At 52.1% G+C, this 15,301-nt stretch overlaps 1 protein-coding gene and 1 non-coding gene across 4 annotated transcripts in view; both read right to left on the bottom strand.

Annotated features, from left to right (window-relative positions):
- Positions 1 to 765: 765 nt before the first annotated feature.
- Positions 766 to 15,301, bottom strand: part of TRO (trophinin) — a 35,956-nt gene continuing 21,420 nt past the window's right edge. Inside the window, exons 1-16 of one of the 3 annotated variants that reach the window (XM_056809334.1) lie at positions 14,699 to 14,968; positions 14,378 to 14,445; positions 13,865 to 13,991; positions 8,090 to 8,233; positions 7,389 to 7,801; positions 6,718 to 7,176; positions 6,023 to 6,116; positions 5,555 to 5,812; positions 5,172 to 5,235; positions 4,661 to 4,740; positions 4,020 to 4,117; positions 3,503 to 3,582; positions 3,353 to 3,395; positions 2,015 to 2,077; positions 1,319 to 1,433; positions 766 to 1,195 (exon numbers count right to left, since the gene is read on the bottom strand). In XM_056809334.1, coding sequence (XP_056665312.1) covers positions 884 to 1,195; positions 1,319 to 1,433; positions 2,015 to 2,077; positions 3,353 to 3,395; positions 3,503 to 3,582; positions 4,020 to 4,117; positions 4,661 to 4,740; positions 5,172 to 5,235; positions 5,555 to 5,812; positions 6,023 to 6,116; positions 6,718 to 7,176; positions 7,389 to 7,774 — 2,052 coding nt within the window. In that variant the 5' untranslated portion in view covers positions 7,775 to 7,801; positions 8,090 to 8,233; positions 13,865 to 13,991; positions 14,378 to 14,445; positions 14,699 to 14,968 and the 3' untranslated portion in view covers positions 766 to 883. Of the gene's footprint in view, positions 1,196 to 1,318; positions 1,434 to 2,014; positions 2,078 to 3,352; positions 3,396 to 3,502; positions 3,583 to 4,019; positions 4,118 to 4,660; positions 4,741 to 5,171; positions 5,236 to 5,554; positions 5,813 to 6,022; positions 6,117 to 6,717; positions 7,177 to 7,388; positions 7,802 to 8,089; positions 8,302 to 13,864; positions 14,446 to 14,698; positions 14,969 to 15,301 lie in introns of those variants that run through there. The other 2 variants (XM_056809335.1, XM_007507751.3) reach the window with 2 other exon arrangements.
- On the bottom strand, positions 1,688 to 1,763 carry LOC130456216 (small nucleolar RNA SNORA11). Its single transcript, XR_008914809.1, has one exon. It is a non-coding gene; the product is annotated as a small nucleolar RNA SNORA11 (small nucleolar RNA).

The following is a 15,301-nucleotide window of genomic DNA, read 5'->3' as shown; positions in this document are numbered from 1 at the left end:
CCAACTGCTCTGATCACACTGTTCTTGCCAGCAAAAGGTTGATGGGGCAAGAACAAGGCTGCTCTCGACAGAGGGATAGAAACCAACAGACTGGTAGTGAGTGAATGGTGCGGGCCCCAAGATCGACAAAGCACTTTACCCACAATCATTCTGGGAGACAGAACACATTTTATTATCGATGTCAGACAGCCCACAGAGGGAAAGAAGGGGACCGAAGTGTGAGAACCAGTAGGGAGGGCTCAAAGTGCAAGGGGTTGTAGTACTGGTAGCCTTTGCTGGTCACAAGTCCATTCCTCAACTCCATCTTTGCCCACTTGAAGGGGAACCATGGGTTGGAGTTGGGCAAGAGCTGTCCTCCCTGCTAAGTCTGACCCTCAAGGAGGCATCTTCCTTCCCATTGCTGTTCACGGAATATGGTGACACAAACCAAGCCCAGTTCAGGCTTTTGGTACCCCCAAAGCCTGGAGTCCCAAGAGTGTTATCCATTTGTGAAGCTCCTCCTACGTGCCAAGCTAAGTGCTTTCTGCCCACCTCCAAGAAGCCCCAGGGAACTTGGACTCCGGGAAACTTCAGTATATTAGGAGGATAAGCACACATACACACACACGCGCACACATGCCAAAGACAGGGTCTGGGGCGCCAAGGCCAAGCAAGTTCTCCTCTCCATGTCCCACCACCCACTCAGGAGGCCAGCCTCAAAGCCAAGGCAACATCTGGGAAGCTGAATACAGGGAAGACGAGAGGCGCACAAAGAGACCACAGAGATCAACTTGCAATTTTATTAGACCCTGACTACAGAGGGTGGGTCTTAACTCATAACTACTACTATGTTCCCGTAGAACAAAACTGCCTCCTCAAAGGGGGACTCAGACTGGGCGCTCTCCTACCCCAAGAAACTGGCAGAGGCAGAGGCACAGGCTTCAGCCTCAGTATCAGACTCAGAATCGGTCTCAGCCAGGACATCAGGCTCAGCCAAGGCTGAAGCCGAGGCGGAGGCAGAGGCGGAGGCGGAGGCAGAGGCAGAGGCAGAGCCAGAGCCGGAAGCGGCGGAGGCAGATGCAGAGGCAGAGGCAGAAGCAGATGCAGAAGCAGTGGAGGCGGAGGCAGAAGCAGCGGAGGCAGAGGCAGTTGCTGCCTCGTCCTGAAGAGCTTCGTTGTATTGGACTGCCCAGCTCCGAGGGTCTCTCCTTTGGATCTAGGAGAAAATAGAGCCAGTCACCTGTTAGAAGCCAGGAAACTCAGCACAGACAGGGCCCCTTCTCCTCCAGACAAGGGGAGGAAGTTGCTAGTGACTGCCCCCCCCCATCTATGCTAATACCTTAGCCACGAAGCGAAGGACCTGCATCTTGCTGGTCTCCAGGAAAGCTCTGGGTCCCCAAAGAAACTCAAACTCCTCAGGATCAGTGTAGGGAATCCGGTTGTATTCCAAATACCTTGAAGATGAGGGAAAATAGAGCCTTCATCTCCAAGATGGGCCTTCTCCCTCCACCCAGACTCCCAGGGACAAAAGCCTAGTCCCCTTGAGGAGGCCTTCCCCCACATGTGGAGGGTCAGTCCTCTTTCTAAGCCCAACCCCAATGCCAATGATCTCATGCCATCTGATGAGATACAAGGCTGGCAGGATTGAGTGTGTACGGTCAACTGAGAGACAGTGAGGCAAACACTTCTGCCCCCCTGTGATTGAAGGACCTCTTGGGGTTTACTGTACGGTGTGTGGTAAACAGCCTGGCCACGCTCTCTGCCGACTGCTCTGATCACACCGCTCTTGCCAGCCAAGGGCCAAGGGGGATCTCTGTGCAAGCAAGGCTGCTCGGAACAGGGGGAGACAAATAGATAAGTGTGAAAACCAAAGGGCCAAGAATGACCCATCCCTATGAAAGAGAGATTGATATTTGGAAGCCCAGAGAGGGAAAAGAGGAAGAGAGAAATCAGAGCCCTAATCAACTTCCCCAAACCCGAAGCTCAGTGTTGGCTAGGGCTCCAAGGGAGGCCTGCTCAGGGGGTACCAACTCACCTCTGGCGGACAAACTCATCAGTGACCAGCTTCTTCACATCCCCAAACAGTGGATGCTTTTTGCTAAAGACAGAAGAAAAAACCCAAAGAATCATTTGGGCAACAAAGTCAGACATTTCCCAAGAAGATGGGCCCTGGGAAGATCATTTGGGAGAGCATGGACATGTTTATTTACCCTGAGGAAGAGGAGCCTTAGATCACTGAGGGGCTGGTACTGGGAGGAAAAATTCTAGTTTGTTCTGCTAGGCTCTCCCGAGCAGGGTCAGGAGCATTGAGTGGGAATCATAGGGAGGAAAATAGCACATTCCCATGAGAAAGGACCTTTCCAGGACAGCTGCTCACTCAGGAGTAGTGAGCTACCCCCCAGCCTAATGAGGCAGGTCTCTAAGCAGAGATGTCCTCAGAGCAGATGCCTTGCCCAAGGAGGGAAGATGGGCTGGAGAACATGGCAAGCAAGATCCTGCCAGTGGTTAAGACTGATTCTTATTTGATAATCATCACCCCAGCTTGGGCGGGGAAGGGCCTTTCGAAGCCACCTAGCCCAAGCTAGAAGTGCACAAGTGTTCCATTTCAGTACCCAATCAAGCGCTCTACGGAATTTTACTTGAAGACCTCTGGTGTTGGGGAGCCTGCTATATGCCTGCTTTGGGACTGCTCTGATCATTAGCCTAAACCTGCCCCTTCTACCCCTTCCCACTGCTCCTAGGTCTCTGAACGAGTATGGACTATGCCAGCCAAGGCCACCTAGTCTGACATGCTCCCCACCCCAAGTCCCCACTCAACAAGGACCAATCAGACCTTAAGAGCCCTTCCAGCTTAGGATCTTGGTCAGAAGACTACAGGGGAAATCCTGTGTACACCAAAGCATTTATATCAAGACTCTTGGGGAAGGAAACACAATGTGAGGAATTGCTGAAGAAACTGGAATATTCTGCTAGAAAATTCATACGAAATGTAGAATCCTTTTGGAGTCTCAGTTTCTTCATCCATAAAATGGGGATGATAATACTTGCATCTCCCACTTCACAAGACTGTTGGGAACTAAGTATAGTTCTGCGGGACCTTCCGGTCTTGGAATTCTAGAGAGGCCAGGGCAGGTTTTCATTTTGCTCCTTGGCCTCGGCCTCCTCAGTACAGCTAAAAGGATCCAAGGGGGTGGGGGAGAATCCCCAGTCTCAGGGGAATGTCACTGAATATTCAATCAGGACATGCATATCAACTACTGGGGCGGTCAGGAATATGGGGTAAGGGTGGGCTAGGCATCAGGTCCAGAGGGCTGACAAATCCTATCCTATCCATAGGAGTAAAGGGGAGAGAGAAGAAATCACTACACCGTACTCTGGGTTAAGCCGCATCTTCCTGAGCATGTCCCACACCACAGCTGTTGAAGAGAGAATGCAGAGAAAGGGAATAAATGGGTCCAGGTTGGTCCCTTAAGGCCCCATTCTGCCTCCCTCCCATAAGAGAAGGAGGGCTGGGGTTACCTACCCTCCCTAGCAGAGTTCCCCTTCATGAAAATGAGGCTGAGAATCACCATCAGAAGTCCCATCTTTGCTGTATCATGTTTTCTGAAAAGCAAATGGAGAAGGTTCTCACCTTCACGGGAAGTTGGTTACCAAGTGAAGTCCCAAGGCCCAGCTAAGCAAATAGGTCTGCACCCTCCCCCCTCATAATTTCAGGGCTTGGGCTTAAGCTCTCATGTCTCCTAAGTACAAACAAATTCAGATCTAAAATGCCCTTCCTAGATTTCCTTTGGGTTCTGCTCTTCAGCATCAAGTGACCCTCTTGGGACTTCATAAAGCTGGTGTGGCTAACTAACACTAGTGGTCAATGCTAATGGACCTCTTGGTTGCAAAGGCCAGGGTTTTCCTGCTCAATGTGCTCTCATCTGTTTTCTGCTCAGGGCAGTTTCCACCCCAGTTTGTTGCCCCGAGTCTGGAGACAGCAGAGATCACAGGACTCTGGGGATGAGAATGGGGGAAATGGGATCAGGCTCCCTTCTTACGGTCTCATAGTGTCATCCTCTTCCAGAGGCTCCAATTTGTTAAGGAGCACATAAGCAGGGGCCTTGTCATCAATCTCCTTCAGCTCTATTCCAAACACCTATCAAGGGAGAGGAGAAGAGGGATCACATAAAGAAGGAGAGACTGGAAACTTAGGATCAGAGAAAAATGCCTTTTTTTACCTGACAAAACCAACCAAAGTCAGAAAAGGAGACAAGATGGGGCATGTCTAAGGGTAAAGGGGTCAAAGGAGCACCAACTCTAAGGGTAGACAGAACTAATTGGAGGGGAGAATAAAGCTGGGCCTTGAAGGTCAGTGAGGGGCTGGGACAGATAGGAAGTGGAAGGGATTCCAGGCAAAGCACAGATAGGTAAAAGTCAGGGTCAGGCTGGGGTTATGAGAGAGAACACACAGGTCTAGACTTAACATCCAGATACCCCGGGTAGAATTTGGGCCAATGGAAAGTGAAAAGGAGAGGCTGGGTTCAAAATGCTAAGAGGGGCGGAGGAGGGACAGGGCTTGAAGATCCCATGGGGACAAGAGTCCAGGGCTCTAGTATCTGCCCATAAAATGAGAGAGGGGCAAGACGGATTTTCTCCAGCTACCACAGTGTTTGTTCCTCTTGTGGCAGCATCCACCTACCTGTTCCAACATCTGACCAGCTCGGTTGATGATTTCTGTGGTCATTTCCTTGTATTCTTTAATTATGGTGTTCACAATATCTATGGAGAATAAAGAATACCCACAGCTTCACTTTTATCCCTCCCCCCAATAGAGGGCTGTCTACTGGTTCCTCCAGTCACTAACTCATGGTTCTTGACTGTTCCCCAGCACTGGACATGGGCCCATCACTTGCTGCTCTCTGGATTTCTAATTCTTTCTTTCTCCTTCACTAGATCTTGACCCAAGTCACCCCATAAGCCAGAAGGGTGTGTATCTTTGCCCTGTTACTCTGAGACTTAGTTCAACGAGGTGATGCAGAAAAATCTAAACCCCTAGACACAAATGCAGGATTGGGATCTAACCAGGGGGGCTATTTCCTCTTTGGGGTGGGAAGGAAAATGACGTAGGGTACCTTCTCAGTCTAGGCACTGGGGGAAGAGGGGACCTGGATCCCCACTGGGACTGATCTAAGAAGCAGCAGGTCACTTACCAGTCCGCTTGATGGGTATTTTTGTCTGATCCTTCACTAGCAGGTACTGGACCACCTCACAGACCTGGGGAAGAGGGCATGAGATTATACCTCAAGAAAGACATGCATGGGGGCAGCTGGGGTGCCTCAGTGGATTGAGAGTCAGGCCTCAGACATTTCCTAGCTATGTGACCCTGGGCAAGTCACTTCACCCCCATTCGCCCAGCCCTTACTGCTCTTCTGCCTTGACACCAATACACAGAATTGATTCTTAGATGGAAGAGAAGGGGTTGAGAGAGAGGAGAGAGAGAGAGAAGCAGCTATGGCTAGCAGAGAAAGGAGCAGGGAAGAGGGGGAAGTGAGATGACAAAGCACAGAAACTAGGGAGATTGACGAGTTCCTACCTTCTTTTCAATCCTGGACTGAGATCTCTGCAGGGGGTTCCTCGAAGCAGCTCCAGCTCCAGCTCCAGCTCCAGCTCCAGCTCCAGCTCCAGCTCCAGCCCCAGCTCCAGCCCCAGCCCCAGCTCCAGCGGCTGCGGCTGCAGCGGCTGCGGCTGCTGCAGCCGCAGCAGCCTCCTGTTCCTCCTCCTCCTCTTCCTCCTCAGGGGGGACTGATCTCCTGGTCTCTTCTCTTTCTTCGTCACTAGTAGGCTTCTCCATCTGCAGTGGCAGTTAGAAAAAGAGGAGCCAAGCTTCCCTCAGGCAGAGGCCGCTTCCCGTGGCGGCACAGATTCCCAATCCTGCCTAAGGGGCATCAGGAATCCCTGGAGGCCATGTTGGGAGAGCCTTCCGGGGCAGATCGTGGGGGTTCGAAGGTCCGGGAAGGGGCCCGGGGCTTCTTGAGGATGAAGAGGTAGGAGGGGGCCTCACCTGGTAGGGAAGCGGCAGCACCCGTCTACGTGGGCCTCTCTTCTTTCTCGGCGACTTCTTCCCCACCACGACGACATCTTGCTCCTGAATACGACTGGCGGAGCCAACCCCCATCCGCTTGTTAGAAAGATTCCCCTATACGCAGGCTGCCCTGAAGGCCTTCTCCGGACCCGACATGCCCTTTAAGCCTGTTCCCCGGGCCCCGCCTCCAGCCCTCTCGCAATTCCCGGAATAAGTAAAGAGCCAGCGCTGCCCCTCAGCCCCAGCTCTCAGAGCAGAAATAGACTTCCTGGAGCCCAGCTTTCCCTGCTGGACCGCAGGCCGGAGCTCCGGAGATGGCGGAGGCGGCATCCCTCTTCTCCCAGTGGCGCCCGATTCCCTCCCCGCCTTCCTCTTCCGGAAACTACCAGGTGGTTCGCTATCTATAGGCTTCCAAGAGGAGAGCTCCCCCTACAGGACCGCCCAGGCCCCGCCCCCAGGCCTAGAGATGGCGAAGGCCACGCTTCCCCAGGCCTCCAGCCCCAAGCCCTCTTTTTCCTTAGCCCGATCGCCTCGCCCCTCCCCTCCCTCTTCCAGAAACTTCCATCAACCAAGACCAACCCCCTCCCCTTCCAGTGGCCGAATCCCCCCCCCATTATCCTCGCCGCCGCTCCCCGCCCGCCATTATCTCGATCGCCCGAGCCCCGCCCCCTCACCTGGTTCCCGATAGGCCGAAGGCTGAAGTGGAAGGTCCCTCACCCGGGCCACCGGCCGCCTCGGCTCCGCGGGTCCTGGGGCGCAGCAGGTAGCCCGAGCGATGCGGGCCCACCACAGGAGGCGGGGAGGGGCTGGCTGCTCGCCAGCGGCCGCCACTGGCCCCGGCTGCCTCCTCTGCCTCTCTCAGTTCCCCGCGGCTCTGGCCCCGCCCTCGAGGGCGGCCCCTGCCCCGGCCGCCCATGGGCTGTCGGGGGCGGGCCCCGAGCGCCAAATTTGGATTCCCGCTCGTGGCCCTGGCCGCGGCCGCTGCCTCCTGGAATAGAGGCCCGGTGGCGGGAACGGCAGCAGCAGTGGCGGCCTTGCGCTCCCGGCGCCTCTGGCTGCCCTCGCTGCCCTCGCTGGCTTCACTGTCCTCGCTCTCCCTCAGCTGCTGACCTCCCCATACATCTGGGCAGGCACTGTGGAGAGGGGAGACAGAGCGCTGTGCACAGAAGCCCCGCCTCCTATCCCAGGAGGTGGTGCTTACACCCACCCTCTCACGTGCAGGCAGCCCCCAGGACACGAGAGAGCAGGCCAGCTCTGGAAACCCTCTCCGTTGGGCGCCCACTTCTGACCACATAAAACCCAGGGACCTGCCCCTCCCCCGCCCCCCTAAGGGGAGCCGCCATACCTTGAAGCTGCCCCTGCCTGAGCATCACCAACGGCACCCGCAGCACCCTGGGCCCCCTCCATGCGGGAATGGTGGTGGTGGTGGTGGTGATGGTGGTGGTGGTGCTCATGCACCGCCCCTGCCCCCATTCTGGACCTGGGGCCCATGAATGGGGAGGGGCCTCCCTCTGGGCTCCAGCGGGGCCAGCGGGTACGAGGTCGGCCTCGCTGCTGGGGCTGTGGCGGCGGCGGCTGCTGCGGCGGCGGCTGCTGGCGGCCACCAGAATCGCCCTGCAGATCAGTGAGGGTGCCCAGGCGGTGCCAGGCATCCATCATGGCCTCCATCTCCTCTCCTCGGCTCTGAGAGGCGCCTCGGGCAGACCCGCGGCGGGGCTGCTTGGCCGCCATCCTCACCCTTCTGAAGCTGCCGAAGGACTGACGGTGGTGCCCAATGAGAGTAGGCCACGTCAGCACCGCATCACAGTGACATCGGTGGCAGCCCCCCCTACTCACACTCTAGAACAGGTGCCAATTGGCTGTGGCCCGCCCCAGTGCCCTTCCCAGCATGTCTCCTCCCCAATAGGAGCCCTTCCCGACGACCCCTGTGACAGAAAATCATCCAGCCCAGAGCTCTCCTAGACTGAAAGGGGGGGGGGGGAGGCCCTAGGGGGCAACTCCCTTCTTACTCTCCCTAGCAACCCAAGACGCTTTTCCGCTCCTTACCGTTCTGTCACTTCCGGATCAGTTCCTTTCGCTTTGGTTGACCGGTTCCGTTCGGTTCAGTTCTACTGCAGTTGATGTGATGGGTTTCTTTCCGTTCGGGTCAGTTGGATCCAATTCACCTCTCACTCAGTCCATCTCAGGCCCCTGCCACACAATCAGTTCCCGTATATAGTCATTCGGGCCAGTAGAATCCTATTGAGTCTGTCCCTTAGCTGGTGTAGAATAAAAGAGAGGACCTGGCCACTTGTTCACCTGTGTGACCCTGGGTCGGCCGCCCAACCTCTCTGAAGGAATTGGACTGGATCACTAACCGCAGCCCTTTCCAGCTCAACATCTGTAACCCCCGGCTTCAAGCATTCCATCTGATGTCACTTCCAGTGCGCCTGCGCCTGCGCCTGCAGCCGGGCAACTGGCAGCCGATTGTGTCTACAGCAGCACAGGGTCCAACTGGGCTACTGCCCTGACTACTTCAAGATCTGGGTCTGGGACCTCCAGCTAGGTGTGTATCCACACCTCACTTCCTTTCATTTGTTCTCTGATCCCTGTACATGACATTCCTCCTTTCCTTCCTACCCCACTCTCTCATGCTGACCTGGAACCCCCCTCCCCCCCAATCTTCCCTCCCTCCAAAGATCAGCTCCTCTCACCTCTCGCCCTCCTTCCAGGCACCTTTCCGGATTTTCCCTTCCCCCAATGACCTTTTATTTCTTTGCTCTATGTACACAGCTTCTATTGACCTCTCCGCTAACATGTTGAGTCCCACCAGTACGATGCAATTGCTCTGAGCTTGAGAACCAGTCATGCACTTTGTATTTGTGTCCTCAGTGCCCGGTACATGGTAGATACTTAAATTCTTATTAAATGGATTGAATTCCCTCTGAGGGAAATTCCCCACTGAGTTCAGTTCAGTTCAGTTCAGTCCATCTCAGTTCAATGAACAGGACGGAGTCAAGGGAATTGTTGTTGTTCAGTCAACTCTCCATGATCCTCTTTGAGCTTTTTTGGGAAGACAGAGATACTGGAGTGCTTTGCCACTTCCTTCTTCCATACTTGAATTGAGGTCTTCCTGACTCCAGGCCCAACACCCAACCACTGAGCCAACCTAGCTGCCCAAGTCAATGGATACCTGCCTTTAAATTCTGCCTCCAACCCTTTCTGTAAGCTGTGTGACTACAGGAAGCCACAAACTCTCTGAGCCTCTGTTTCATCTGTAAAATGGGCGAGGGGGTCTGAGGTAACCCCAATTCCTCTCATGGTGTGAAGGTGCCCCCTAGATCCCATGTCTTTGGGAAGAGCGTCCCAACCATGGACACTGCAGATCCACTGACCTGAGTATTGAAAGCTGCTGCCATTATTGAGAACTTCCTTCCAGTTAACTCAGTGTTCCACACAGTGGTCAGTCTGCCATGCTCAGCACCCCCGCCTTGGTTTTCTTGCCATTTCTGGGCAGCAGCCAGAAGGGGAAATGCAGGGAACCTTGGGGTTTGGGCTAGCTCACTGCCCAGGCTGTCTTTCTTGGCCATATCTGGCATATTTCGCCTATTTTCCCTTTAGCCTCAATTAAGCCTGTTTTCTAGAAACTGGGCTCTTTGCTTTTGTTTTTCTGCAGCCTGCTATGGCATTTCGGTTTCGGAATCCCTGTATTTTCCCTTCTCTCTGCTGCTGCCTAGAAATGGCAAGAAAAAGATGGGGCATGCTGATCCCCTTGGGCTTACAAAGACTCTGGGCAGCACTGGCTCCTGGAAGAGAATGGCTCCAGGCCCCCTCAAACCTCCAAGGACCATGCAAATGTTCATCTTTGTCAGAGTGCAGGCATCAGCTGCCAATGAGCTAGTCTTCTCGGCGCCAGGTTCATGAATTGCCACCCACCAGGGGATGTGATGGTTCCCTTTTCCCACTCTGGGATTGTGATATGGACCTGTTCTCCTCCACAAGAAGCCTCTGGGGATGTCTGTTCCCTTGCCCAGAGTGAAGTTGAGAACTGGGATCCCACAGGGATTTAGGACTTTAGATCTTTCTAGGAATGGCTGGGCCTTGGCCACTTGGGAAGATGAATGCTTGGATCTTTTATTTGCAGTTCCACCCAGTAAGTACACCCTAATCTACACAGTATGGGGCACCAGAAGAAGCTGGCCTGGAGATGGGAATCCCATCGGATGGGAGCACTAGCTATCTGGGGAAATTGTCATTTATTGGGAATGTTCATGCTCCAGATGAAGAAAAACCCCCGCCAGCTCCACAAGGCACACTAAAAAGAAGTCTAGGAGCCAGGGGACCCTAGTAAGCAACTTCTGTGTGTGTGGGACTGAGAGGAGCCCCTAGCACAGACTGTGGGCAGATGACACAGAAATTGTCTTGGGAGCGCTTCCAGGTCTGAGTGGGCATTCCCTACCCTAGGACTGACAGGACTGACAGAGCAGAGGCTCTTGTAGAAACGAGAAAATCTTGGTAGGCAAATATCAGAAAATTTGGTTCCGTTCAATCTAACTTAACTCAGTTTAATGAATTCTGAGTTCAAATCCCGTGAGTTCAGCTGAGCAAGCAAGAATGAACACACATTACATACTCAATTGGTGACTCTTAAATCTCATTACAAAATATGTGATAGGAGAGGTCCCATCAAAAAGCCAAACCTGTGGTTTCACGGCCCCCTTCTCCAATAACAGTACCAGGGATAGGCTAGTACAATCTCTACTATATAGTACAATCGTACAAGAATACAAAATCTAATATATGGTAGAATAATTGTACAATGACAGTACAGGGATACACAGGGAACCAAGAGCCCTTTCCAAGGCAAAAGGCGCACAACGTCATCTACACAAACTCCTACCAGAGAAAGTCAGGAGCACTTGAACTCCAGACTTGGCCTTGGACAATCCCACTGGAACAGCAGCTAGGTGGCTAAGTGGATAGAGTCTTGAGACTGGAGTTAGGCAGACCTTAGTTAAATCCTCAGGCCTCAGATACTTACAAGCTGTGTGACTCCGGGCAAGTCACTTAATCCTGTTTGCCTCAGTTTCTTCTTTCATCCCTCTTCTCACCATTACAGTATCAAACAGTTCAAAGACTTAAGAGTTGAACACACTTTTCTCTGGACTCACAAATCCAGGATTCTTTCTGTTTTCCTGAGCTTTTCCACTTGGTTTTTGAGCAGGAGCCACTCATTTTCACTGAAGCCTAATCTGATCCCAACTATAGATCTGACTGCCACAAGCAAGAAACTTTCCTAATTTCTAGCCCATACCTATCTCTGCCTCCTCTGAGTTCCCCTGGAAAGAGTCCTAAATGCAAGGGGGCGGGGGACACTCGAGAAGTAAAGGCTTGAGCCCCATCTCTACTGCTGTCCTGATGCCAAGACCACCTCTCCTCTAGTGTGAAAAGAAGAATCTCTCTCCTCTCCTCCCATCCCCCCAATATATATGCCCACCACCTCCCTTCTCTGGCATTCTGAGCCAAGAACTTTGAGATCATACGTTTTAGACCTGGAAAAGACCAGAGTTCATCTAGTCCAACCCCTTCATTTTAGAGAACAGAAAACCGAGGTCAAAGGACTGGGCCAAAGTTGCTCACAGACCCCAAAGTGCAAGATGGAAAGAGTCAGTACTAGATGGGCATACAGCGAACCACTTGGCAGAGCCATTATATTGGCCCAACCCTTCTAAAAACAGTTTGGAATTCTGGGAGAGAAGGACTCAAATGGCCAAGTGCTTTGTCTCAGAGTTCTCACTGCTAGACATATGCTCCAAATAGGTCAAAGATGGAGGGAAAGTTTCCATATATACCAGAATATTCAAAAGAGCACTCTGGGAATAGTAAAGAACTGGAATGACAATTAGAAGCAATGACAATGAGAAATTCAGGGAAATATGAGAATACATATGCTGAGTGAAGGAAGTAGAACTAGAAAATCAACAGGCTCAGTAATTCCCAAAATACAGTGTGAGAGAACAATAGCATGCAACTGAACTGGGGGTGAGGGGGAGATCCAGCTTGCCCCAGAAGAGCTGGGGGACCCTGGGCACAGAGTGCATGCTGTTACACATGGACAACATTTGATTTCATTTTGCTGAACTGTTTGGTTCTTTTCTTTCCTTATCTTTATGTGAAGGGAAGGAGGCAGGGAAGAAAATACTTGGAGATCGTTCTGATGGAAAAGCAAAAAGCACAAAGAGAACAAAAACAAACAGAAGACACCCTCAGAAACAAACCAAACCGGAGAAACCATTTTAAGATTCAAGTCAGCAATAAGCCATGTCCACATGTAAGGGGTGCAGCTCACCCAGTTGTGAGAGGAGAATTTCCATTCCCGAAGTACTCATGGTAACGGAGAAGACATCGGGCAAACGAATGACCTGAGCAGGCAAGCCAATGAATTCAAAAACATGCACAGAGGAGATTTTGAAAATTAAAGTTGAGATAAACAGAAATGAACATTAACAAAAGTAAATGAATAAAACAATTGCTTTGGGAAAGCCTTCATTGGTCAGTTATTTGCTAATAGCCCTCTTCAAAGACAGTCAAGACAAAACTGAAAAGAGAAATTCTCAACAAGTGAGGGAAGCTGATCAGAAAGAAACTACTCAACTGCATGACAACAAAATGAAAACCTGAGCAAAATGGGGGACCATTGGCTAGAGAAATGAGCAAACTACCAAGTGGGTCTAATAACAATACCTGCCAGTCACAGAGCACTTTCAAATCCAGGAAAAAGTTGACATGCTTTCTCTCATTTAAACCTCACAAGAGGTATTCTGCTGCCCTTTATACAGATGGGGAAACCAAGGCCCCCAGAGGTGGCGACTTGCCCAGGGTTATGAAGCCCCTGTCGGGGCCGGGGCTGAACTCAGGTCGTTCCAAGTTCCAGCCTAGATCTCTAATACCTGATCTCAGACAGAAAAGGAGAAAGTAAAGTCCACTGAGGGAAAACCTAGCATCACAGGTACAGACAGACTTCTAGCAAGCACTTAAAGACCAAATCTGCATTGTGCTACTTAAGTAGCTTCAAACCTAGACTGAGAAGGTACTTCTCTGAGACCAGCATTAGTAGCCCTGATTCCCAAACAAAGAATGATGGAGCAGAAAAAGGGCCCTAGAGTGGAGATGCCAAACTACTCAATAAAATGCTGGCACCAGAGCTTCTAGTAACTTGGCTAACAAAGGTGCCCTGGCATCAGGAAAACCAGAGCACGAAGAAGATAAGGGCCAGGGCTTCAACAGATGCAGAAAAAGCCTCCTAACAATTCAGACCCTTTGAATGTTAAAAACAAGATCAGGTACAGGAATGGATAATAGGATTACTGGTGGGCCAGGATCAAGGGAGAAGAAGAAGGACAGCCCTGAAGGCCACCAGCAACAGCTTGAATTTCTGCGTCTTATTTTCTCCATTTCACAGTAGAGGCCAAGGCATCTGTGAGAGGCTAAGGTTGCCAGCTGCCTCCCTACCGTCCTGGCCAGTTCAGCAATCTGCTCACATCAGTCAGTGTTGACGCACTTAATGTCTGAGGCTGCGGAACCAAAGGGGCGGGCACTGGTCCTCCTTCTTGGGCCTGCTACTGACCGGTGTGCTCCATCTACCCAAAACTCTCTTGGATCAGGTTATTTTTCCCCTCCCTGAAAGCCTTGTGAAGTGCCCAGGCTTAGAGTCAAAGTTCCCAGTGCCCAAGTGGGCATTCAAGGTTCCTGACGCTCGGCTTTTTGATGGCCTTACCGCCTTATCTCCCCGACACGAAGTCACAGCCGTAGTCTCCATTCCAACTGGCCCCAGTTACTTACTGTTGGCTGGTCTCTCTAGGCCTTCCTCTTCTCACTCTGGTGTTAGATAGAGCTCCTTTGCAGAACTCTCTCCCTGGTGGAGGGCAGGAGACAATGGCCGGGACAGGGTAGGCGGTCCTTCCCTAGTCTTGGAAGATTTGGAGAGTACTCAAGGATGGGGGTGGGGTGGGAGCCTCAGTGGACAGACAAACGCTAAAGACTAACCAGCTAAGAACAGCAGGGAGCAGCAGGGAGCCAGGGTGGGCAGTGGGGGAAGAGAGAGGTCACTTGTGCCCAGAATGCATCAAGTCCAACCTGTACCTCATCTGGGAAAACTCTGAGGCAGCCTCTCCTTGGACACCTGCAGAGACACTGACCTTTGGGGCAGCTCCGCCGTTAAAAGGCTCACTCCCCCGTGCTGACCAGGAAGGGCGCCAGCAAGTACTGTACTTGGCACTCCCTTGCTAGGGGACCACTCTCACCTCCGTAAGCCTCAGTTTCTTTCTTCCCCTCTAAACTGGGGCTACTGCCTACCTGCCCGCCATTGCTTTTGGTCCTGTTCCTGTTCCTGTTCCTGGAGCGACTTCTCCAGGTCTGTTCCCCTAGTTCAGAGAGAAGCGAACCGGCTCTTTAGAGGAGCTGTAGGAACTCGGCTCTAACAATAATAACTCCCACTTTGTTCCCAACAAACCTGGGAGGGGAGGCATCCATGAGGTACCTAGTGTGCCAGCCACCGTGCTAAGTGCTTTACAAATATTATTATTCCATTCGATGGATGCTCACAAGGACCCTGAGAGGTGGGAACTATTATGATCTCCACCATACAGTGGAGGAAACAGAGGTAGAATGACTCACCCAGGGTCACACTCCTAGTAAATGCCAGAGGTTGGATTGAAATTCAAGTGTTCCGGACTCCGGGTTCGGTGCTCTGTCCATCGTGGCCCGCCTAGTATCATCATTCTCGTTGTTGTCACCCCCATTTTCTAGACTTAGGACACTGAAGCTGAGCCTACCTCACTCAGGGTCACCTCCCTGGAAAATGGCTGATATGGGAAGCGTCCTCAGGGTGATGGGAGTATGGAACGATAAAAAGGCGCTGACTTGAAGCAGGGTTCAAATCCCACCTCTGACAATGATGATTTCCAGAACTTTGGGCTTGTCAGCTAACCTTGGCCTTATTTCCCTTGCGGTAAAAGGAAGGCCTTTCACTCCCTCCCCCTCCAGGAGGCGAAACAAAAGATCTGTCCTTGATCTTTGGCCAAAGCATGGTAACATGGTTTTCAGAATCTACTGTTGCAAGTGTGCAATCTCAGGGACATATGGGGATGCATGAACACACTGTTCCTGATCAAAGCGAGATGAGTGACAGTGAGGTGATAACTGTGGAATGTGTCCTAATTCTTGACCAGGACACTGGAAAGGTCAAGATAAGGCCGTGCCACCTCATAGACATCCTAA

Source organism: Monodelphis domestica, chromosome X (genome assembly GCF_027887165.1).
Source record: "Monodelphis domestica isolate mMonDom1 chromosome X, mMonDom1.pri, whole genome shotgun sequence".
Lineage (NCBI taxonomy): Eukaryota > Metazoa > Chordata > Mammalia > Didelphimorphia > Didelphidae > Monodelphis > Monodelphis domestica.
The sequence above is the reverse complement of the archived record's forward strand: the minus strand, read 5'-3'. Positions and strand labels throughout refer to the sequence as shown.